General features: G+C 44.8%; 4 protein-coding genes across 4 annotated transcripts; 2 read left to right on the top strand and 2 right to left on the bottom strand.

Annotated features, from left to right (window-relative positions):
* Position 1: 1 nt before the first annotated feature.
* Positions 2 to 9,871, bottom strand: gdi1 (GDP dissociation inhibitor 1). The gene is made up of 11 exons (XM_035159903.2): positions 9,304 to 9,871; positions 6,458 to 6,565; positions 6,192 to 6,291; positions 5,536 to 5,670; positions 5,218 to 5,416; positions 4,995 to 5,126; positions 4,495 to 4,594; positions 4,197 to 4,368; positions 3,771 to 3,915; positions 3,601 to 3,655; positions 2 to 2,795 (listed from the first exon to the last, which is right to left on the bottom strand). Exons 1-11 carry the CDS (start codon positions 9,346 to 9,348, stop codon positions 2,643 to 2,645), a joined length of 1,344 nt encoding a protein of 447 aa, XP_035015794.1. The 5' UTR covers positions 9,349 to 9,871; the 3' UTR covers positions 2 to 2,642.
* Positions 9,872 to 11,821: 1,950 nt separating this feature from the next.
* LOC118111461 (V-type proton ATPase subunit S1) lies at positions 11,822 to 16,635 on the top strand. The gene is made up of 10 exons (XM_035160089.2): positions 11,822 to 11,987; positions 12,758 to 12,878; positions 13,387 to 13,461; positions 13,559 to 13,752; positions 13,841 to 13,878; positions 13,992 to 14,077; positions 14,165 to 14,391; positions 14,502 to 14,540; positions 15,257 to 15,494; positions 15,599 to 16,635. Exons 1-10 carry the CDS (start codon positions 11,866 to 11,868, stop codon positions 15,809 to 15,811), a joined length of 1,353 nt encoding a protein of 450 aa, XP_035015980.1. The 5' UTR covers positions 11,822 to 11,865; the 3' UTR covers positions 15,812 to 16,635.
* A 271-nt stretch (positions 16,636 to 16,906) lies between these two features.
* Positions 16,907 to 18,988, top strand: LOC118111670 (protein pitchfork; the record flags this gene model as incomplete). The annotated part of the gene is made up of 5 exons (XM_035160463.2): positions 16,907 to 17,113; positions 17,819 to 17,917; positions 18,170 to 18,303; positions 18,371 to 18,488; positions 18,776 to 18,988. Coding segments are annotated over 5 exons (624 nt in total), but the record flags the coding sequence as incomplete, so codon positions are not given.
* Positions 18,950 to 22,516, bottom strand: taf8 (TAF8 RNA polymerase II, TATA box binding protein (TBP)-associated factor). The gene is made up of 8 exons (XM_035160462.2): positions 22,318 to 22,516; positions 21,305 to 21,464; positions 20,881 to 20,979; positions 20,731 to 20,793; positions 20,487 to 20,611; positions 20,227 to 20,374; positions 20,000 to 20,142; positions 18,950 to 19,418 (listed from the first exon to the last, which is right to left on the bottom strand). Exons 1-8 carry the CDS (start codon positions 22,363 to 22,365, stop codon positions 19,278 to 19,280), a joined length of 927 nt encoding a protein of 308 aa, XP_035016353.1. The 5' UTR covers positions 22,366 to 22,516; the 3' UTR covers positions 18,950 to 19,277.
* Positions 22,517 to 22,633: the final 117 nt, after the last annotated feature.

The following is a 22,633-nucleotide window of genomic DNA, read 5'->3' on the forward strand; positions in this document are numbered from 1 at the left end:
ATTTCCAGGTTTGCCATGTGCTTTTTTTTATTTTTCTATCATTTCATTCATAGTTTAATTCATTTTAATTGTTACACAAGACATTAGGCATTGTTTCACGTACTAGTGATCAAACAAGGACAGTAAGTTTTTCTACTACTCAGCCTGAACTCTTTCTTTTGTCAATTTCAAGGGATATTATTGTCAATAGTGGTTTTCAGAGGCCGAATCGGATGGAAATTAAAACAGTACAACCACACATGAGGCTTTTGTTTTCAATAAATAAAAAAAAAAGAGAGAGGACAGTGGAAGGGCCGGGAAGGGGAGGGGCTTCAAATATATCTGAGAGTAAACAGTATTCCAGTTTTCTATCCAATAACGGAGCACACAGAGTTTTCAGTGACGCACGGTTGTGAATCTGTCGTGAGAACACAGCTGTGTAGATTCCAGGTGTCGCTGCTATCCTTCCATCAAAACCTGTTTCTTAGGAATGCTAATAACCACATTAAATGATGATGCCACACTGGAATGATCGATAATCGAGGTAAACATAACACGTGAACACAGCAAATAACAAAACGAAAAAAAAACCCAGATAATGTCGGTGTGCGTCACTTTGAAAAATCATTTTCGTCGTCAGATCAGGAAAAAAAAAACGAACAGCGGAGCACGTGCATTCGACATGAAACCCCTTCGAGAGATATATCAGTGAAGTTTAAATAAATAGATCATAACAATAAGACACGTCGATAACCCCGAACACGTCAGCTTGGTGTAGGGTTGCTAAGGGGTCGGTTGTGGTGGATGAGGTGAGATGGAACTGCTGCTGTGTTTTTTTTACAGGAAAAGGTCGGAGCCTCTCGTTGTTTGTTCGTTGACGTGTAACGACGCCGAGCCGCGGATCGGTCCGGCTGGAAGTGGGCGTGCACGTGCTGCTGCGGAGACACGAGGAACTGCTCCTACTTCAGGCGACCGATAACCGATATCCCCTCTGCGAGTATCTCTGCAGCAACACGCACGACGTACACACCAGCAGGTTTAGCCAATAACAGCGACGCCACGTCCGGCACAGCACCGACCTGCCGCCGACGTTTAGTCCAAACGAATGAATGAGTTCGACCCCAAATTAAGGCGACAACCAAATAAAAGCGTCTTGGTTCGTTCTCGTGGGGCGGCACTTGTTAACTGTGGCTTCAAACTTTTCCTACAATGTCTTTAAAAGATTTTAGGAGATTCCATCTTTGCCCTCGAATTCACAACGACACTTTTTTCCGTCGGGTTCCGTCTCGGCGGAGAGGACTCGTCTCAATGATACACACAAGGGTTGAAACAACCAAGACACGATCTGGTGCTTTCACTACAAGTATGAGCTGAAATTTCAGTCTTCGCCCTCATTTCACTCTAAAAAGAGCAAGAAAATCTGCAAACGTCCAATCGGAAACATTCTCCACACACATTCTTCTTCTTCTTCTTCTTCTCCGCATCTCAACACGTACGATTTATCGTAACCGGCTTGTTCGTTCCCGATCCTAAATCCTCCTCGTCCGACCTTCACGTCACGTCCGCCGCAGTTTCAACCTCAGCTCTGTAAACTTCATAACTTCAGCCAGTGAAATGTGCACCAAATATATAGAAATAAAAACTCTTCAATAATTTAAGGTGTTAGAATGTAAACTATTCAAATTCAAAAATTGACATTACACAACAGAGAGAAGCAAAGGAACAGGGGTTTTTTTGTGTTTGTTTTTTTCGGGGTGTGGGTGGAGGGGGGGGTGGGGGGGGGTAGGGTGTGGAAAGTTAGTAGCCACCGGTTAGCTTGCCTGCGAGCACAGGGAAACACAACAGCATTGCAGAGTGAGAGCACTATCATGTGACAGAACAGCCCATTTATATTTAACTCTTCATCACGGTTTTTTTTTTGTCTTGTTTTTTTTATGTTTTTTATGCCCGACCGACAGATGTGACCCAAACGAGCGGCGTCTACTGAAGTAACACAGGTAAAAGACCAAGAAAGAGAAAAGTGAAAGCAGGGTTGACAGGAGCGATGCGTGGAATGGTCCAGCCTTCATACCGCAGTGTCGTCCGAGTCTATGTACAATACTACCGTGTGTAAAAGATGCATGCATGTCAACTGGAGGGGACCCTTCCAGAGGATTCTACGCTAAGCCATCACGAGCCCCCCCCCGTCATGTCAGAGCTCGCCGTTCAGACACGCCCCCCCTCCGCCGCCGCGACCGCTGACACGAGGGGGAGGGACATTACAGAAAGAATGAGACGCTTTGAAAATGGCCGACAACGAGTAATAAATTCACCTCTAATTATAATAGTTAAGACATGATTATACTGTAAATCCTACGATGGAATGAAAGACCTTATCAACCCTGCTTTTCAGTGACAGAGATACAGAGTGTGAGTATTTGAACAGCTCGTGTGTGTGTGTGTGTTTGTGTTCGTGAGCATTTATGTGTTTGTGTCGAGAGAGGGAGGGACGTAAGGAAGAGGAGGCAGACGGCGAAGTGCAGGCGGAGCCCAGGGACACGCCCTCTTTCCACATTTTACCCCCCCGTCACCCAGAATTTAGACACACCCCCTTCCGCCGCCTGTTTCGCCCCCCCCCCGTCTCCCCTCCCGGCCCCGCCTCCTCTCAGGAGCCCCTCTACCGCTCACTGCTCATCCTCCCCAAACACGTCGTTCTGTTTGCGTTTCATGTTCTCAAAGTCAAAGTCGCTGCCGGTCATGCGTTTGTAGATGTCCTTGATGTCGTTGCAGGTGGTCTCGAAGTGAGTGGTGGCGTCGTAGGTCCTCGAGGCGAAGACCTGGGGGACGAGGACAGAGCGAGACTGAGACTCAGCCGGGGACAGATCGAGTCATGAATCATGTTTTAGACACAGAGGTAGATTCAAGGTACAGGGACGTCGAAAAACAACGTAGATAGAAATGTGTAAAAACATTAAATGAAAGACCTTAGATTTTGTCAAATTGTTTAGTTTAAAGTATTTTTGAAGGTGAGACACTACAGACATGAACTGGTTTTATGTCACTGGTCAATTTTCAGGTTTTCAGCTATTTTGTTTCTACATAATGTTTCAGACTATAGAGGAGAGAAAAGATTACAAATACACATTTTGGAGTTTGTCTTACTTCACTTTATCTGTTTGTGTCTTTAGATCTTAATTAGTTGAAAGATTTGTATCTTAAAATTAGAATTTTCTCTCATCAAACCTTCGTTTTATTCCTTGTTCATATATTATTCACAACCTGACTTTTATTGCTACGAAACAGGACAAGAATTGATTTTTTTTAGGACCAAACAGATAAAAAGAGATCCGCCGAAATCTGTAAAAACCTTCGGCTCTAATGAGTCGAGAAAATGAAACAAGAACATTGGATTTGTCTTCATTCAAACTGTCTTATTTAGCACATATTTAACTAATAATGCAGAATTTTCATATTTTAACTTAACAAAACAGCTGCACACATGTTTTCTGTCCATGAATGTAACAGGTTTTTCTCAGGAAATAGTTTTAAGGCGAATCGATAGCTTCAGGAATGCATGTGTGGAACGATGTGGCATGAAACACAGATCGAGGAGAAAACCCTTTCTATTGGAAACAGTCTTACCTGACTCTCAGTGCCATCGTCCGTGGGCTCATAAAGATCACTGATCGCCACAAACCTGTCCAGAAAAAACATCTCCTTTAAATACACACAGCTTTCAAACATTTTCCTTCATGTTTAGTTCGCCAAATCCTAAACAAAATGCTGAATGTTGGCAAAGAACCGGGACTGACTTTTGGTCGATGGGCTCCAGCAGCTCCAGGGCCGGTTCGATCTCAGCCTCGGGCTCGCTGGTTTCCACTGTGGTGCTGACGATGGCGATGTACTTCCCCTGGGCGGCCACGTTGTGAGCATAGGAGATCATGCACACGTAGATGTCTGGAGAAGAGACGCGGGGGAGGAGAAAGTCAAATCAGACATTTTCACTGGCGATTTGGAAGCAGAAACAATATCTCCTCCTCTTAACACCAGTTGTTACTGCTGCGCTGAGCCATGAGAGTAAAGTTGCAGATCAGAAAATCCAACACTCTGAGCTGACAGAAGATAAAATCTGTTCCATTTAACTGAAATCTGTGTAAATTGCGTTATTGCTCTAAGAACTTCCCTCTATAAAATCCCTCTATTTCCCGCATTTGCCGACACGCGACGCTGACCCTCACCTGAGTTGCGGTTAACCTGATTCTGGGGGATGATGATCTGGCAGGAGTTGGCGTCATTGGTGGTTTTGATGGGGTGGCTGAGGACGCAGATCACGCGGATCACCTGACCTGCCTTACGGACGCGGTCAGGGATGTAGCTGGGGTCACAGATGAGCTGCTTACAACGAGCCACCTGCAGCGTGAAGGCGACAGCAACGTGGAATGTGTTAATTAACTGACTGCGTGTGTGTTTCCATTCTGTTTGTTATGGAACGATTCAATCAGCGTTATAATTAAGAATCAATCAGCGCGGCTGTACCTCGCCCTCGGACTTCACTCCAACCACGTGTCCGTCTTCCATCACGATCTCATCCACTGGTTTGTTCAGCATGTAGGTTCCTCCATAGATCGCACTCAACCTACACATGACCAGCAAATGAGATTTGTGAAGTCACGTGAAATCAATATCTTTGTATTTACTATTAAAAACTACAACCGAGTATCAGGGCCGTGTGGAAGAAAACTGGTTTGGAGATTTGGGGAATAGAGATGTAATTTTACAAGAATAAATCTGTAATATTATGAGTATAAATTCGTAATTGAGATAAAACTCGTAATATTACAAGAAAAAAGTTGGAATTTTACGATAACACAGTTGTAATATTATGAGAAAGGTTTTAAAAGTTAAAAATTTTTATATTACGACTTTATCTTTGTAAAGTTATGAAATCAGCTGAAATCTCTGTTTTCCTCAACATGTCCTAATACTCCGTAGTAAAAGACTATTATATACATTATGATATGAAATAATCCAAATACCTGGCGAATCCCTGCGGCAGCTCTCCCAGCCCGTACAGGGGGTAGAGGTAGGGGCTCTTCCCATATCGTGCCAGTGATTCACTGTACAGCTTGATACGATTGATGGTCTCCAGACAGGGGACATCGAGATAACTGATAGAGAAGAAAAAAGGAAAAGTTGTTGAAATTGCAAAGGCTCCTTGTTTTCAAGAAAGAGAAGAAGAAGCTATCAAACTGCACTTACTCATCTGTCCTGTAGAGGGCCAGGGCGTGGCCGGTGAAGTCAATGACGTCCTGGCCGAGGTCGAACTTCTTGTAAACGTCCTTCATCGTCGTGGTTTTGGGGTCCACGCCCTCGAAGGTCTTGGGGTCGTTCTCGTCGAAATTGGCCACAAAGACCAAGAACTTACGGAACCTTCGCTTCTCAAACATCCCCATCAGGTCTGAAAGTTCAAACAAGGTCTTTTATGCAGAGATTTCCACCGCGATCACTGAATCGTGACCTAACCGCCCTTCAAATCTCTGCTTACGAATGGAGACGGGACACATTCGAGCGGCTTACTTGAAGCTAGCGCCTCGGTCTCAGTGGACGGCACCTTGTAGATCTTCCCTCCTTTGTAGACGAAGCTTCCCTCCACGACTTTAAAGTCGAGGTACCGTGTCACTTCTGTGTAGAGCAGCATCTTCACAAGCTGACCTGCAAACACACACACACACACACACACACACACATTATCCATCTCACTATCCACCACAAACTTACTATAAACAAACCCTTGGCAGTATTAAGAAAGGAGACTGTAAATAAAGATGGCCGACATGCTAGCTCCCCAAAAGTGAAGCCAAATCATCTTGATCACCCCCTGGTGGCTGGCTGCTGTATAGGTTATAAACCCTGCCTCCTCCATGTTAGTAGGTAGGACATGAGCCAAACTGAATAGTCAAGATAGACGTTAAATGATTCCTGTCATTTCAGGAAGTTCTTATCACCCTGATGTAGGTCATTTTTTCCCAGTAAGTTTGGCTTTAATTAGTTATTTGTTCTTATTTTAATAATTAAATATGGCGAGGGACATTCCGTGACAACACTTTTGTGCCGCACCGTTTCTCTAAGAATGGCTTATTTCGTCAAATGAGAAACCAATGGAACCAAAAGTCCCTAAATTAAGACCTGATCTGAATATTCCCTCCATGTAAGGAACGTGATATGGGACTGACCATTGGCCATGAGGAACTTGGGGATGAGGTCCACGTTCCAGTCTCTTCCTCGGCCCATGGACTCCGGCGGGCTGTCAGGGAGACTGAAGCGCTTGTACACCTGAGGACAGGGAGGAGAAATCTATGAAGCTCACAGACTCTGGAGCATTTCCAAGGATAAATGAAGCCTGTAAAAAGAGCAGCTGATGGCACTGGATGTAAAATGAGACATACTGAGGGACATAAAACGATATTGATTGGTTTTATGGATCCCAGGAGCCCTTTACCTCCTCCAGGGGGGTGATGGAAGAGCTCTCCCCACCGTAGTACGGGTTCCTGTCCATGTGCAGAACCTTCTTCCCGTTCACAGACATGATCCCAGACAGAATACATTCCTGCGTAAAACAAGATGGAATACAAAACGTCATTATCAGTGATATAACATCAATTTGATCACCCAGACAAATCAACACCAGCATGAAACAGCTTCATTTTAAATTGTGACTTTAATGGAAGTCTGATTTACTGCAGCGATCTGGTGTTAGAACACATTGACGTCTTTGGTGTTTCTATTATTTTGTCCTCTCCATTTATATCATTGAGAGTTTAAAACTACAAAACTGGAAAGTAGGCGTTAGAGATCTCACATATTTGCTTCAAAAGCAAATCAACATGTTCATCGGTTTCCGTTTGCAAAGACTAGAATGAAGTGTTGATTATTTCCAGTCCGGGTCAGCGATGCTCTCACTGTGCCTCCATTAAAACTCCAAACCACACAGACTGGGTTCTGTTATGTTTCAGACAAATCATCTGACGCTTGACAAACCAATTAGCTTTTGGAAATTTTCCTGGACAAAGCCGGCTTCTGAATGCAATTTCTAGGATTTATATGTTCTGCGAATACATACATCCAGGGGGCGTCGGTTCAGTGGGCGGAGACACATTCCTGTTCCCTAAAAGGATGTGGTCTTAAGGGAACCACACACCCTTCTGGATGTGGTTCAATCAATTGCATCACAATGCGTCATCGATGCTTTGTGCATTGACATCTGTACTGAGAGCTTGTGATGGGATGTGAGGGAATCGCCCAAGGATGGATGTTAAACTGACAATATGCTGCGAGGGATCTGTCAATCAAACAAATGTCGAAAGGCGGAGTTTAGTGACACTGCAGAGTTGCTTGGCATCATGGGAGTTGTAGTCTTCACAGGTTTCTCTGGGTAAGGATTCATTCAGGGTTAATCATTCAGGAGTTTTTACTGAGTGTTGAATTGTCAGTAGAGGTCTGCGGCTCCACAGCCCAGGTCTGTCTGTCTGTCTGTCTGTCTGTCTGTCTGTCTGTCTGTCTGTCTGTCTGCCTGCCTGCCTGCCTGCCTGCCTGCCTGCCTGCCTGCCTGTCTGCCTGTCTGCCTGCTGCCTGCTCCTGCTGCCTGCCTGCCTGTCCTGCCTGCCTGCCTGCCTGTCTGCCTGTCTGCCTGCCTGCCTGTCTGCCTGTCTGCCTGCCTGCCTGCCTGCCTGCCTGCCTGCCTGCCTGCCTGTCTGTCTGTCTGTCTGTCTGTCTGTCTGTCTGCCTGCCTGCCTGTCTGTCTGTCTGTCTGCCTGCCTGCCTGTCTGTCTGTCTGTCTGTCTGTCTCTGTCTGTCTGTGGCTCGCACATCTCAAGAATCGTTCAGACTTGTATGTAATGTTAAGGGCCCAAGGAGGTGCAGTGTCGAAACTGGTGCACATTTGGACATTTGATACGTTCAATATCAATAAAGTCTTAATAAAAACGGTGAACAGCCTCGGGGGTTCTGAGGACCGAGTCCAGCAGCAGGTCTTTATTTGCCGCGGCTCAATTACTCCAGGTCACTTTTACAGCTTCAGAAATAAAACTGCCACCAGCGTCACCGCAGGCCAAATAAACAGCCTATTTCAAACAGGAAGGCTCAGAACGAATACTGCAGAACAATATAGACAAAATTGTTTCGGCCCATATGTGCTCCACACGAACACTGTCCTCCCGTGTTGAATGATGGCACCCGGGCGCTCCTGTTGGCCAGATCTGGACCACAGGTAATAGCATAGCAATACCACAAGTCAACCAAAGGTGGCCCAAATTTGTTTTGTAATATCTAATTCACCATTTAACACATGTTTGCAAGTTTGACAAAGAAGTCCCTGGTTTGTTTTAGAATATTTGGGCCACATTTGCTATTTTACAAGTGGGCCATAGGCTCACATCCATTTTGAACTGGCCATAAGAATACCAGAAGTGCCACATCATTGCCTGGAGTGGCCCACATCCATATCTGGGAGAATAGTATAAATACAAAAAGGTTTTGTTGTTTTTTTAAAAGACATTTGTATGTGAAAAGTTACATATTACACCTTTAATGCAGTTTAAAACTCTGCGTTAGATATTAACTGAAGCTGAGAGTAAATGCAAGTTAGCAGGGTTTGACAGGATATAAGGAGCGGTGTGCGCATGCGCGACTGGATCCTTTCACCCATGAATCTACTGTTATAATAATAATAATAACACATTATAATAATCATCCACATTTCCAAGAACAACGTGAGGGTGATGTCATCGATCATTCAAAAAAACACGTTATCGTGAAACTGCGCTGACAGAAGTGTGTTTGATGCCGTTTGAGAAAACTCTTCAAAATGTCGCGTGTCGAGCAGCAGAAGCCCTGGATCCGTGTGAGGTTGTGTTGCCGCTGCCGCACTGGGTGTGAGGAGGGATGAGGAGCAGACCCGAGATCAGGCCTGCGCCAACCTCAGGATGAAGGCCTGTCTGTGCACACAGGACCATGACACACTGGGGTTACGCCTAGAAGATGATACAGGGTGTAGCACCACCCAGAGCCGGCTGCACGGATCCCAATCAAACCGAACGAAATCAAGTAAAACCTCCCGACGCATCGTTTTCCTCACAATCAGGTTAAGATGTGGGTTTAAACGCAGGGAGCAGATCTGTTATCACATATTTTTTCCCCCCTTGCTGTCACAGACGCGCAGGGATGCAGGAGGATTTCTCTCCTGGCGCATGGGGAGAGTCTGCAGGACTCCACAAAATATAAAAAAATAAACCCAGCATCATTCCTCCCAGCACCAATCTGCTGCTTTTCAAAACGAGCCCTACTCACCGTGAGCCCGGTGCCCAGAACGATCACATCATATTCCTCATCCATGTTGTATCAGCAGCGGCTCTCCCGTCTCGCCCTCTTTACGCCTGCAGAAATGAAAGGGTGTCGAAGGAGGCGATGCCACCGAGTGTCCACCGACCGGGGAAGCTGGCTCTTCTGTCTCCGCACGGCCGAGCGTCTTCAAACGGGCTCCTTCGGGGGTTCGATCGCACGGCGTCTGGCGAACCAATGGAGTAAAGTGTCCACACTGTCACCGGCGAGGACGACCAAAGATGGCCCTAGATCGTGGAGCGCTCTAGAAACAATGTGGCTGCGCGTCGGGAGCTAGTGCGCATCCTCCAGCTCTCTCCCCATGTCGCCACACAATGGACTCAAACAGGCGAGAGCGTGCGCGTAACGGGACCCCGCGCCCTGAGCTGCATCCACCGGAGGATCGCACGCACGCGTACGGTTTCTCTTCGCACTTCGGAGTTGGATGATTTAAAAAAAAATAACCTCAAGTCCCAAGTCTTGCGTGTTCTCTATTTCCTTTTTCTGTCCCTTCCTTTCCAGTTGTAGGCGCAGCGTTTTCCGTGGATGCCGGCGGTGGTATCCCTCCGCCGCCACAGCTGTGTGGATGGGAGCAGCTTTCACTCACTGCCCCCCCCCGTTAAAACATGTTAAAACTTCACATGTGCTTTTGTGCACGCGTGTGGTTGTGTGTGTGTGTCATACGTGGGTTGTTGGGGGTGCAGGTGCAGGTTTAAAGCCAAATGTGTGTGTCAGCACCATGGACAGCTGCCAGGTGTACCTGTCACTCAGAGCAAAGTTCATCACACATCACATGTCTGTTCGTGGGTCAGTCAGTATCTGTTCTCCTCTTTATAACAAGACAGTGACTCAGCAGCTCATCTGCTTTAATGCACCATGTATACCTCATTAGATAAGATAAGATAAGAAGATAAGATAGATGAGATAAAGATAAGATAAGATAAGATACGATGAGATGAGATGAGATGAGATAAAACAAGATTAGATCAAATACGATTAGATTAGATAAGATTAGATTAGAAAAGATAAAACTTTATATTGATCCACACACTGGGGAAGTCCAGTTGTTACAGCAGCAGGCAGGTCAGAATGAGGTAGACAAGACAATACAAATATTTTTTAAAAGGCAATAGATGTATAGCTCTCACTGTGGAAATGTTATAAAGTAAAGTGCGGTGGCACAGGATCATTGCAGGAGCAGGTTTGTACAAACACATTAAGGAGATGTTGTGATGTGCAGATGACACAAACTGGCAAACAGTTATTTTCTGTTAGAAATAGTGCAAATAGTGTGAGTAGAGGAACATTTCTAAACCAGCAATAAGAACAAACTTTGAGTTGCCATGTCGAAAAAATTCTCCTTCAGCTTGACTTGATGAGATGATTTATTTATCTTGAACATGTGCTGTTAAAGTTCACTTGTTTGCTGGGTCTTTTACTTACTTGCTTATTAGATATTTTTGAAATGTTTGAAATAAAGACCTAAAAAACTCTTTAATTCACTATAGGGACAGATTTGACTACAGATTTGATACAGAACCCGTAAAACTAAGTCCTAATATTTGTTGACCAATATTTATGTTGACAGTATATATATCACTGAAGAGACACACAGTGTTTTTACACAGTATTAAACATTTGCATTTTGTCAGATGCTTTTTCTACATTTAATAAAATGTAAATCAATTAGATTCAGGCGTCAGTCGGTTGATCACTGAGAAAACTCAAAATTATATAAAAAGGATATAAACTGTATCTGTGCACAAGGAGCTATTCGAATAGAGGTATATATGCATATATAGATAGTTATAAGTGTATATTCAGGTATGGTATAACAAATGAATAAGTATCTATCTATCTATCTATCTATCTATCTATCTATCTATCTATCTATCTATCTATCTATCTATCTATCGAAATTCATAATGCTGAGTCTCTCTCCCTCTCTCTCCTCCCCTCTCTCTCTCTCTCTCTCTCTCTCTCTCTCTCCCTCTCCCTCTCTCTCCTCTCTCTCTCTCTCTCTCTCTCTCTCTCTCTCCCTCTCTCTCTCTCTCTCTCTCTCCTCCCTCTCTCTCTCTCCCTCTCTCCTCCTCTCTCTCTCTCTCTCTCTCTCTCCCTCCTCTCTCTCTCTCTCTCTCCTCCCTCTCCCTCTCTCTCTCTCTCTCTCTCTCTCTCCCTCTCTCTCTCTCTCTCTCTCTCTCTCTCTCTCTCTCCCTCCCTCCCTCTCTCTCTCCCTCTCTCCTCCCTCTCCCTCCTCTCTCTCTCTCTCTCTCTCTCTCTCCCTCTCCCTCTCCCTCCTCTCTCTTCCTCCTCTCCTCCTCTCTCTCTCTCTCTCCCTCCTCTCTCTCCCTCTCCCCCTCCCTCCCTCCCTCCCTCTCCCTCTCTCTCTCTCTCTCTCTCTCTCTCTCTCTCTCTTCTCCTCTTCTCTCTTCTCTCTCTCTCCTTCCCCCTCTCTCTCCCTCCGGTACATGACAGTCAGCTGGTCCGAGTCACGTGATCGCAGCTTTTTCTTTGCGGAAACGCAGAACAAACATGGCCGCGGCGAGCTGCTCGAGCAAAGTGCGACTGGCGACGTTTCTCCTGCACCTCCTCGGCTGCTTCTCCTCGGGGAGCTGCTCCGCGCAGGTGCCGCTGCTGCTGTGGTCCAGCGACAGGTGAATACTTTACTGTCTCATCGTGTCAGGGAGGAGACGCTGTCAGGCTGCTAGTGCTAAGGCTAGTGATAGTGCTAATGCTAATGCTAATGCTAATGCTAAGGCTAGCTGGTCCACCTCAGAGAAAACTTCACAGCCTGAAGAGAGAGAAACAGAAAGAAAGAGAGAAATATGATATTTAATGATTGTAGTGAAGCTTCATAGTTTGGAAAATGTTTCTCTAATGTTGGCAAAGCTCAGTTCGAAGCCTTTTAATTCACCTTTTACATGAAATCAGCTGGAATCTGTGATCTTTGCAGTTTCATGTCTGTCATGATTCTTGTGGAAGTCACTGTCTTTGTTGTATTAATTTACTTGTTGTGAATGTTCCTCAAGAAAATCTGTGTTAAATCTCAATGAGATTCACTAATAGAATCAAATACAATGTAAATACTATTTAACTCTTACAAAGAGGAAAGGGAAATTGAGATATGGTCTGTTATCTTCCTCTTGTCTCAGCCTTATTTAAGATCTTAAAATCATCATATTAAATATGTATTTGTCTCGATTAATGAAACTCTTGATTAGACAAAGTTAAGATTTATATGAAAGCTTGGATTTAATAAAATATCTGAAATGTGTCTCAGGGTCAAATTCAGGTGTAAAGAAAACCTTCAGGATCATTTGTCTTAGATTCCCAGTAACAGAGGAACATGGCTGATGGACCCTTTAACAGGAGGTTAAACTTTATGATATTTAATAATCTGTCTTTATGTTCCCTGCTCGTTTAGCCTTCCACCGCTGGCCTCGCCCGCAGCTGGCCACATCACATCCAATGACCAGTTGACCTCCTACCTCGCGGCTGCGTTGGGCTCCGGCCCTCGCACCGTGCTGCTCTTCCTGCAGGACAAGGTCAGTGCCCGACACGTGGAAACCAAACTCCTGCTCTGTGGCAGACAACAGGCCTGTCACCAAAACACACTGGAGCCAAGTGGGGAAAAGAGTGGAGGAGTTTTTAAACCTGTACAGTCAAAGCTTCTCTGGGATTTTCATAGATTTAACTTGTTGGAGAGTTTGTCCTTGGGTCTGTAAAGTTGTGGAAAGCTGTGCAGTCACGTGTCATCTGTGTAAAGTCTTCTCATTCGGGTGTGACAATGAGGTTTGATGTTACTTCCCATTTCACACTTCCTCTATAAACACTTCCACGGCCCTGGTTTCTTCTCTTTGTCGACGCTCCTGTTCCAGACGGATTCACAGGACCAACTTTATGTGCAGTTTTCACTAGATGCTGTTTTATTTACAGTTGTTCTGGGCAGAGATAAATATCAGATTAATGAGGGACAGATAAGATATTGTGTTTGTTAGACTGATCTAAACAGACGTGTTTTCAGTTGTGATATTTGTCTTTATTTGTGTTCAGTTGAGCAAAGATGACTTCACGCTCTTCGGTGGCGTGTTTGGAAACAAGCAGGACAGTGCCTTTCACAACCTGGAGGTAGGTGTTCGAACCATATTCACACTTTAATCCGGAGTGAGGCTGATTTTTATCAGACGAATAAGAACCATAATTCTTTCCACTCGCTCTTCTCCAGGCTGCTCTTCAGTCGTCTGCTTCGTCGGTCACGGTTCCAGCCTTAGAGTGGACGGGCTCCTCTTCCTTCCCGGCTCTGTTTCAGGAAACACTCGGCGTGTCGCCTGTGCTCGTAGATGCCGAGACTCTGTCGCATCTGACCATCAACACGTCTGTCAACAACCTCCTGCTCATCAATCTTCCTTATTGCACCGGGTGAGGCTTCAGTTTTCTTCATTTGATCTATTTCTTCTATTTCTACTGCTAGACGTGAAGAAAATAAACCTTTGTTATTGTTAAACAGATCACACAAGGCCTGCAAGGAAGTGCTGCAGGACAATGGTGAGGAGTAAATGTTAAAGGATTTCATAGTGTTATATTTAAAGCACCATATCATGTTAATCATGCGGTAGTTTTTTAAAACATGTGACTCAAGTGCATTTCTTTTCCAACAGATGAGATCATCGGAAATGTTCTTAGTGCCGTGAAAGCAAAAAATGTTTCGTACACAGCGATATACACGGGACTGCAGCCATCACGAGTAAGATGATCACACCAGAATTATTCTCTCGCTTTATATAAATATAAACATATGAGGACTCAAAGATCTTAAATCATGTCTGTGCAGGTCATTTCAGAGGCGTCTGTGTCGGACCAGTCCGTGGGCCGCTCCTTGCTCGCAACAGTTGAGGCTGATGTCAAAGTGCCCATCATGTTCAACGTGTCTGGAAACCCCTGCATCATGCTGTGGGCTCAGAACCTCAACGTGAGCCTGTCGGGAACCGCACAGTGGATCGACTTCGCTGCAGGGACACCCTCCTTGGACAGATCCATGTGTAACGCCACTCACTCACTGTAAGATCACCTGTCGTCATTTAGTTAAAAAATGTCCTGACAAGAAAACTTCAGTTTTGTGTTATTTAAAGGAAAGAAGTCATTTTAAATGTATTGTTTTGTCTTTTTAGGCTTGTCCTCACTCATCCAACAAATGGCTCTGTGCTAAGGTAAGAGGATAAAGTGCAGATTGTGCAGATTAAACAAGCTATGAAGTGATAAGTGACTTTTAGAGGATCTGGCAGGTGTGTTGGTGCCTTTTAGACAGCGCTGCACTCGAGCTGTTTTCAGACTTGGTCTCTAGAAAATGTCTGGGCAATGGTTTCTTCAAGTTTTCCTTTCACGTATGAAAAACGCAGCAGGAAAGTGTCCGGGTCCGACGTGTTCACAACAGCAGAAGACCCACAGCAGCTCTTATGTCGGGGACGGGGCCGCGTCGCAGAAGGCGAGACGTAACAAATTCATTCCACTGCGGAGAGATCACATGTTTTTATTTACAACACATCAACACTGGCCTCGACCCAAATCACCAACAAGCCCTCAAGTCTTGTTGCCTTTTCAAGTCGACATCTTCGTCTTCTACGTGTGTGACTCCTCTTTTTCATCGTGAGACATTTGGGTTATTTTTGTTTGTCTCCGATTTTGAGAAACTTAATCAACGTGCTTGAATCCTTTAGACATTATTCAGCTTCTCCGGATAATGTCAGGAGATTCACTGAACGTCTGAAAGCTGCTCGAGTGGTGACACATGCAGCGGCCTCTCCTGTGCCTACATCCTCATTGTCCTACTTGTTTATAACTGTTGTGCTCAGAATCCAAGTATGAACACTAGTCGTATACAATAATACGCTGTTAATACACTGACCATCACTTTGTTCATCCCCAGTTTTGCCATGAGTCAGCGGTTCTATCCCGTGTCCGGACGGAACTGGTTCACCCTGGACTCCGTGCAGCTGCAGTCCGGCAGCGAAACTGTGTCTTTCAGCGGGAGCCGCGGCATCTACGCCCCTGCAGAGTATTCCTTCCACTGCCAGTCCGTCAGCAGCTTCAAGGACGCTCTGCTTGTGCTGAACAGCACCAACAAGGAATTATCCGAGTCGAGGCTCAATTTTATTGACTTCCAGGTACGACTGTCGTGCTGCATTCTCCTCTCTGCCTCTCAACACTGCCGCAGCAGGGCCTCAAGTTCTTTGTCGTTAACTGCGTGTTTCGTAATGTGTTTCTACAGATTCAAGGCTTCAGTTTGGCAAACGGAACGAATTTCTCCTACGCCAGCGACTGTGCCGGGTTCTTCACCGCGGGGATATGGATGGGGCTGCTGACCTCGCTGCTCATGCTGCTCATTTTCGTGTACGGCCTGCACATGATCATGCAGCTGAACACCATGGATCGATTCGACGACCCCAAAGGTCCATCGATCTCAGTGCCTCAGTCGGAGTGAAGCCCTCCTCACACGCGCACACACACTCCTCAGCCTTTCAGTGCCTCCTGATGTCGGACCTTGGAGAGTCAATCTGTGTGATTTAGCTTTTGTATGTGTGGAGCCTTTTACTTTGAAGGTGCTTGTCAGGCAGATCTTCTCCTCCTGACATTCTCTCCTTTAGTTTTCCTTCCTCAGATGAATTTGGGCCAGCGTTCTCTCACCAGGCACATTCCACTTCGTTTCCCTATGATGTACAAGTGCCAAAATGGATGCTCCCGTTTTTTCTCCTCATGAGCTAATTTAGAGTGCGAGTGCTAAATGTTGTTTTCGTGCCAGAGACATTGGATATTCTCCCTAATGATAAAAATAATTTGCACTCTTAACTAGCGAGTGCCAATATGAAAGTCTCTGCTGGAAGCTGTAGGAACTTTTCAGACCTCAATTCTTACTCCTGTCTTTATTTTTTCCAACTCAAAGACTACTGGTGATGAAAGAAGTGCCTGTGTGTATATAATGTGTTTGTGAAATGTGTGAAATTCCTGAAGTGTGGCTGTTTTGAAATGGCCCCCGGTGAAAGTGCAGAAGTTCTTCCTCCTGGGTTTAGTTCTGCTTTTCACTCGTGGTCGAATCGCAGACTCACACCACTGCAATCCCACGTTTTATCGACAGCTGAATTATTTATATGAAAATACTTTATGTGCCTACGCTGCCCTCTAAGTTTACTCTTCGCTTCAGGGTCATTGATTAATTTAACAACGGTGCCTCAGTTCTGCTTTTTGTCAAATGCATAGACTACTGTCCAATGTCTTTAACTGCAAATAAAGAGATCTATCAATTGTAAATGAATCGTTTAGTTTCATGTCGTGCGGTTTGATTATTTTAAATATTGTTCAAAATTTAATTTGAAAGAAAATTACAATAAAAAATTTCTCAAACATATGAATGAATCGTTACAGCTTTTTGTAACTGAACGTTGTGATTGTGTATTCATGCACATTTACATGTTAACACAATTTGCATTATTCACGCCCCAGCTCGGTTGCCATGGTTACAAGTCACAACACCAGCAGCAGCGTTGCAGGTGGAGGAGACGACAACAGGGTTAGTGTGTAACTGTGTGTTGACTTCGGTTCCTTGTCTTTCTCTCGGCCACAAGCTGCTGCTGCAGGATGTCTGTGGCTCGGGCTCAGAGATGTCAGCTTCTGCAGCAGCCAGGAGAGGAAGCTCTTCCCCCTCCATTACGCTCCGGACCGACTGGGAAACCAGATGCACCGACAGGGGGCGCCACACCTCGGCCCTGGCTGCTACGTCAACCATGAGGTTTGTCTCCTCGCATGATCCCCTGCATGTAGTTAGTATGTTGTTTTTACACACGTGTGGTTCTGCAGAATGTTTGGTCACTTTTCTTTGATTTTGATTTGATTAATAAATGTCAAAGGTACAAGGCTGTGAATATAATATTAATTTTTTGATTTAATCTTTATTGAATCAGTCGCATTGAGATCATGATTTATTTAATAGGCCTGAGAACAAGAAACGTTCACAATCAGCAACAAACAATTAAATACGAGCAACAATTAAAAATCAATTAATAAAACCAGTCATAAGATTTATATAAGTTAAGTAGTTTCTGGATCTAATTATTTGAGTGAATGAACTACACTTCCCATGAGCCTTTGCGAATGATCCCTTTCCAACGACTTCCAGTGACGTTTCCTCTTGAATTTAACCTTGTTGTAAATAAAGTGTTGCTGTATTGTCGAAGCTCCGGTTACAATGATGTAGTTTGTCTTTTGTGTCTTTATGTTATATGTCATGTGTTATATTCATGATGCAGAGATCGATGTGCTTCAAACATCATTTACTTATTTTTGCTTTGTGATGTTGGAGCCCCTGAAGTCCCAGAAGATGATATTTTGTGGGAACAAGATTAAAAACGCATCATCTTCTGGGACTTCAGGGGCTCCGCAGAACCGAGCCCATTATATCCATGTATTAAATCCATCATTTCCATTCTGCTCACAGTTTGGCACCATACATCACGACTTGCAGATGAAACCGGAGAGTAACAAAGGTTATATCGTCTCAGCGAGGACTGCAGCACGCTTTCCACCTTCTGGCAAGGTACAGGGAACATGTTCCCAAAGCACCTGCATCCATCAGTACATGTAGTTCTACAGGGGTCCACGATCTGAGAGAGGAACATTGGTTCTACTCGTGATTTTACACATGATGTTCGATTGAAAACTCTGAAAGTTTAGGTTTAATAGAAGCCTTCAAACTGGGTCAGGTTTTGAAAGTGAAGATTGTCCCAAAAGTAAAACCACAAAGATTTTTTTTCCACTTATCACTAACATGTCTGTTCTCTCTCTCCAGACGGTGACGCCTTCACCACAGCAGTACCAGCAGGATCACAGCCAGTCCACCATCGTCCCACCTGGAAAATCCCCTTTCAACTCCACCACAGAGAGATTCAAACCCCCGGCACGTGCAGCTGAGGGCAGTCCAGGGTAAGAACAGAGCGACACAGTGGACCAGAGCCTGAACCGAGCTGACAGGTGTTATTTTGTGCTGCAGGCCAGGGACCTACAAGCCGGACGCAGTGACAAACAGGAAAGTGAGCTGGCCGATGTGCTTTGGGCGTCCAGACTGGTCCCGACTGCCGCCGCTGGAAAAGAGGTCCCTCAGGGTGAAGGTGGGTGAACTGTGTGAATCTGAGCAGGAGCCGCTCTGCTCCTGAGTTACAGATCCAACAGCCATCGTCCACTTTGAGAACAGATCTGGTTCAGGAAGTAAATTTCAGAAAAATCCTTATGAAGAGTTTTCAGTCTCTGAGGAGGAAGCAGGTCTTCAGAGAATGAAAGATGAAAGATATAGATTCTCATTGAACAAACGGTATTTAAATAGGAATAGTTTCTTGTAGAGTCAATTCATAATGACATTGGTTATGAAACACTATCGCTCTTGTTCTCTGTCTTTCAGTTACACAGTGAGAAGGCTTTGCTGAAGCAGAGGAGCAGAGTGGCCTACCTGAGTCTGTACTTTTAACTCTAATGGAGGAAAACAGACACTGACATATGAACAACGGCAACAAAATGGCGTCATGTTTATCAGCCAGACCAAAACCGACGTCAAGTAAAGTTATGTATCTCAGAATTAAAAAGAAAGAAACTTATTTTTCTTTTATTCACAAAATGACAGAATTCCTGTGTTTGTATTTTACACCATGATGCTGCTTACAAACAAATTATACACAAAGTGAGTTCCTCCTGAAAAAAATGACTGTAAACACAAAGAAACAAGTCAATAGAAGTCAGTTTGCCAAAGTCTACAGCGGTTCTCGTCCCAGCGCTGAGGAAAAGCAGCCGCTGGTCCCGGCTCACGCACTGGGACCCAACACCGGGTCCTTCAGTCACTGACTGGGCCGCTGACAGCACCGAGCACTGTGGCAAATGAGAGTCTGTTGGTTCAGTTGGGTCCAGACTCATTTCTTCCGCCTCAATTTGGGTTTCTTGACCGGACGGAGGTACGGGTTGTCGATCACGTTGTCCTCGGTGACCTTTGCGGAGGGAACAACGGCACCGGGAGGAAGCAGAGAGTTTTCTTTGTCGGCTCCCGGATCATCCTGAACGAGGGAGACGGAACACGAGCAAATCATCACAGAGCAGTTAACACTCTGGGTTGGATGAGAACATTGATATCACTCATGTCTGGGCATGAAATCTGGAGCTGGAGCCAATGGGGGATCATCTTGAGTTGGTGTAAAGACTGGAACTGTGTTGACTAATAACAATCTACAAATCATAATCCCCTCTAAAACTCACCAACTGGCAGATTATATGTTATTTAAACAGAAATAACTGGAAGTCACTGCAGCTCACACACATCCACACGTCTGGATTTGATCACAGCCCCAAAGTTTTCATACGTCTCGGTTTCAGCAGCTCTAAAACCGCAGAGTAGTCGTGTGTTTTCTAAATAAAACAGTAGAGTGGATGTCGCCTAAGACACTTTTCCCCTTAATTGTCTCACCCATCTGTACTTATGAAAGAATTACATAAGAAAAATGTAACAACTGGCAAGTTAATATTATTTAAAAACAATTACATGTATAAAATTCAACAAAAGCATGACTTTTAAAATTGAAGTAAACCCATGAAATCCGCAGGAGTGGGATGGAAAGGAAACACAAGCTGTGACACTTACACTGATGTTGTGTCCTGTCGTGTTCTCGCTGTCCGTCTGGTCGTCCTGCTCGGACGAGTCCGTCTCCTCCAGAGTTTGCAGCTCCAGCTCCGACGGCAGGAGGGCGCTGAGATACGGGATGGTGCACGGCCGCGCTGCGATCACTGGCAACACATTCACGGAGATTAGAACTCATCGGAGAACAACATGCATTTAATGGCAAAATAGAAAATGAAAAGATCGCTCACATGGGAAGGCAGTGATGTCGTCTTTGAAGAGGCTCTGAGTTTCTCCCGTCTTGGCCATGAAGCGTGTGAGAGCTCGCTCCACGTCTCTCCTCTGAGTCGCTGCCTTCTCTCTCACCACTTGGTAATCCGACACAGGCTCTCTGAACGTCTGCAGAAAGAAAAACAAGAGACTTTCTGAACTTGATCTGCCGCACAGAATGAGGTTTGATGCGACAACTGACACAAGGACTGACAACATGCTCTATAAAGTTTTGACTCACCGGTGTTTTGATGTACGTGTGAGGATCAGGGAATTCTGGGAAGTGACTTGGGATGTGAGCCGGATGTGTGCGTTTCTGTCCGGCTGACAGGGCTCTGGGCGTCACAGGGTGGTTCGTCACTGGAGCTGAGATTCGAAAAAGGAATTTGTCACAGTTAAAATCAATAAAGACAATTAGTACTTTGATTCAGTTATTATATTAAAGCCAATTTGAATAACTAGCGGAGAGAACAGCGCCGACTTACGAGCAGTAATAACCATCCTCTGTGATCGTTTTGCATAAACAGGCAGCGTGTCCACATTGAAACCTGCAGTGACACAAACAGATGAAATGACGTCATTGATATTTCACCATGTCAGCGACCTGTAATCCATCCGACTCCTCCGGGACTTACCCATTTCAATGAGTGTGACCACTGTGTCCGACAGGGTGGGAACGCTTCTGGCCGTGTGTTCACAGTGAGATTTAGCACAGCGACCGATTTCACTTATATCTGCAAAAAAAAGGGACAAAACACAGTGTCTCAGAAAAGCTTCTGCTTGTGAACAAGAAACATTTTGCAGATGTGGATGCGGCATTAAAGGATGAGTTTAAAATAATGTTTGTAGGAATCATCAACAAATGTAATAGATTAAATTATTAGTGTCAAAGGGCAAGTTGCTATTAAGGTTAAGACGTGCTTCTACAGAAACTCAACAGGTTTGCACCTATTATAACGTTTCCTCTAGTAGCGATTCCTGATATTATGTTTTTATTGACACCTGAACTCAGGTTTCTTCTTTATATAAATATAAATCCCTTCATGGATTCGGACTCACAGCTCTGCATCATCTCAGTGAGCGTCTCCACCGCCGCCTTCTCTGCGCTCTCGAAGCCACACTCGGTCAGGAGGGCGCTGACCACCACCTGCAGGGTGCGGCGTCGGGCCAGGTGGTAGTTCTCTGCAGGGCTGGAAGCCGCTTTGCTACCCCCCCCACGCTGAGCACACGAGGAAACACAGCGTAAAGGAAACAGCGTGAAAGTAACCAACACAACTCTGAGTTCAAATTATTCTATATCAACCAATCGATACAATTTTGTTTGTATCAGCCCATATTCACAAATCACAGTTTGTCTCATAGGGATTAACAAGGTGCAACCTTCTCTGCCCTCAACCTATAATGTTGTTATCCTGGTTGAACATATATCCAACATAACTATGTTGGGCTATTGGTTATTTTAACTAACTTCTGTTCATCTTAACTAGCTGCTGCTTACTGTAACTAACTGCTGTTTATTTTAACTCACCTCTGGTTATTATTACTCATCTCTGGTTATCTTAACTAACTAATGCTTATCTTAACTAACTGATGCTTATCTTAACTCACCTGGTATTTACTCTGGTTATTATAACTCACTGCTGGTTATCTTAACTAACTGCTTGTTATTTAAACCCACAGCTGGTTATTTTAACTCATCTCTGGTTATCTTAACTAACTAATGCTTATCTTAACTAACTCTTGTTATTTAAACCCACAGCTGGTTATCTTAACTAACTGCTGGTTATCTTAACTAACTGATGCTTATCTTAACTCACAGCTGGTTATTATAACTAAATGCTGGTTATCTTAACTCACTGCTGGTTATCTTAACTAACTGCTGGTTATCTTAACTAACTGATGCTTATCTTAACTCACAGCTGGTTATTATAACTAACTGCTGGTTATCTTAACTCCCTTCCGGTTATCGTGACGCACTGCTAACTAACACGCAGGTGGTTGTGACGGTTAGCTTAACGCGGTAAACCCCGCACACACTCGGCTGCTAACAGCGGCTCCAGCTCGGCTCTTACCCCGCTTGTGCTCAGAGCACCTCCCGCCGCCACCGCGGGATCCGCCATCTTTATTGATCTCACGTCCAACTGTTCAAATTATTCTGTTTCGCTGCGAATGCGACTTTATTTATTTGTTTTTAACCAACGACGCTTTTCAGCCGCCGATAGTAAACACGGCGCGGCTCTGTGACGTCGCTTCCGTCACACGGCCGGATGTGGAAAATTGCAGCATCGCGTTCGCTCCCGCCCCCTAGTGTTTGAATGTAGAATTACACTTATGGAAATCTTGAACGTAAAGATGCAAAAAAAGATGATGAAATACTGTTTTCATCAT

Source organism: Hippoglossus stenolepis, chromosome 6, assembly GCF_022539355.2.
Source record: "Hippoglossus stenolepis isolate QCI-W04-F060 chromosome 6, HSTE1.2, whole genome shotgun sequence".
In the NCBI taxonomy this organism is placed as follows: Eukaryota; Metazoa; Chordata; class Actinopteri; order Pleuronectiformes; family Pleuronectidae; genus Hippoglossus; species Hippoglossus stenolepis.

Excerpts from the sequence above, each read along its gene's own strand:
- LOC118111461 (XM_035160089.2), top strand. The coding sequence starts at position 11,866 with ATGGCCGCGGCGAGCTGCTCGAGCAAAGTGCGACTGGCGACGTTTCTC. Across the intron at positions 13,753-13,840 it reads AATCTTCCTTATTGCACCGG|ATCACACAAGGCCTGCAAGG; the intron begins GTGAGGCTTCAG and ends ATTGTTAAACAG. Across the intron at positions 14,541-15,256 it reads ACAAATGGCTCTGTGCTAAG|TTTTGCCATGAGTCAGCGGT; the intron begins GTAAGAGGATAA and ends GTTCATCCCCAG.
- taf8 (XM_035160462.2), bottom strand. The coding sequence starts at position 22,365 with ATGGCGGATCCCGCGGTGGCGGCGGGAGGTGCTCTGAGCACAAGCGGG. Across the intron at positions 20,612-20,730 it reads GAGGATGGTTATTACTGCTC|CTCCAGTGACGAACCACCCT; the intron begins GTAAGTCGGCGC and ends TTCGAATCTCAG. Across the intron at positions 20,143-20,226 it reads CGACATCACTGCCTTCCCAT|TGATCGCAGCGCGGCCGTGC; the intron begins GTGAGCGATCTT and ends ATGTGTTGCCAG.
- gdi1 (XM_035159903.2), bottom strand. The coding sequence starts at position 9,348 with ATGGATGAGGAATATGATGTGATCGTTCTGGGCACCGGGCTCACG. Across the intron at positions 5,417-5,535 it reads GACCGAGGCGCTAGCTTCAA|ACCTGATGGGGATGTTTGAG; the intron begins GTAAGCCGCTCG and ends TTGAACTTTCAG. Across the intron at positions 3,656-3,770 it reads CTGGAGCCCATCGACCAAAA|GTTTGTGGCGATCAGTGATC; the intron begins GTCAGTCCCGGT and ends TTTTCTGGACAG.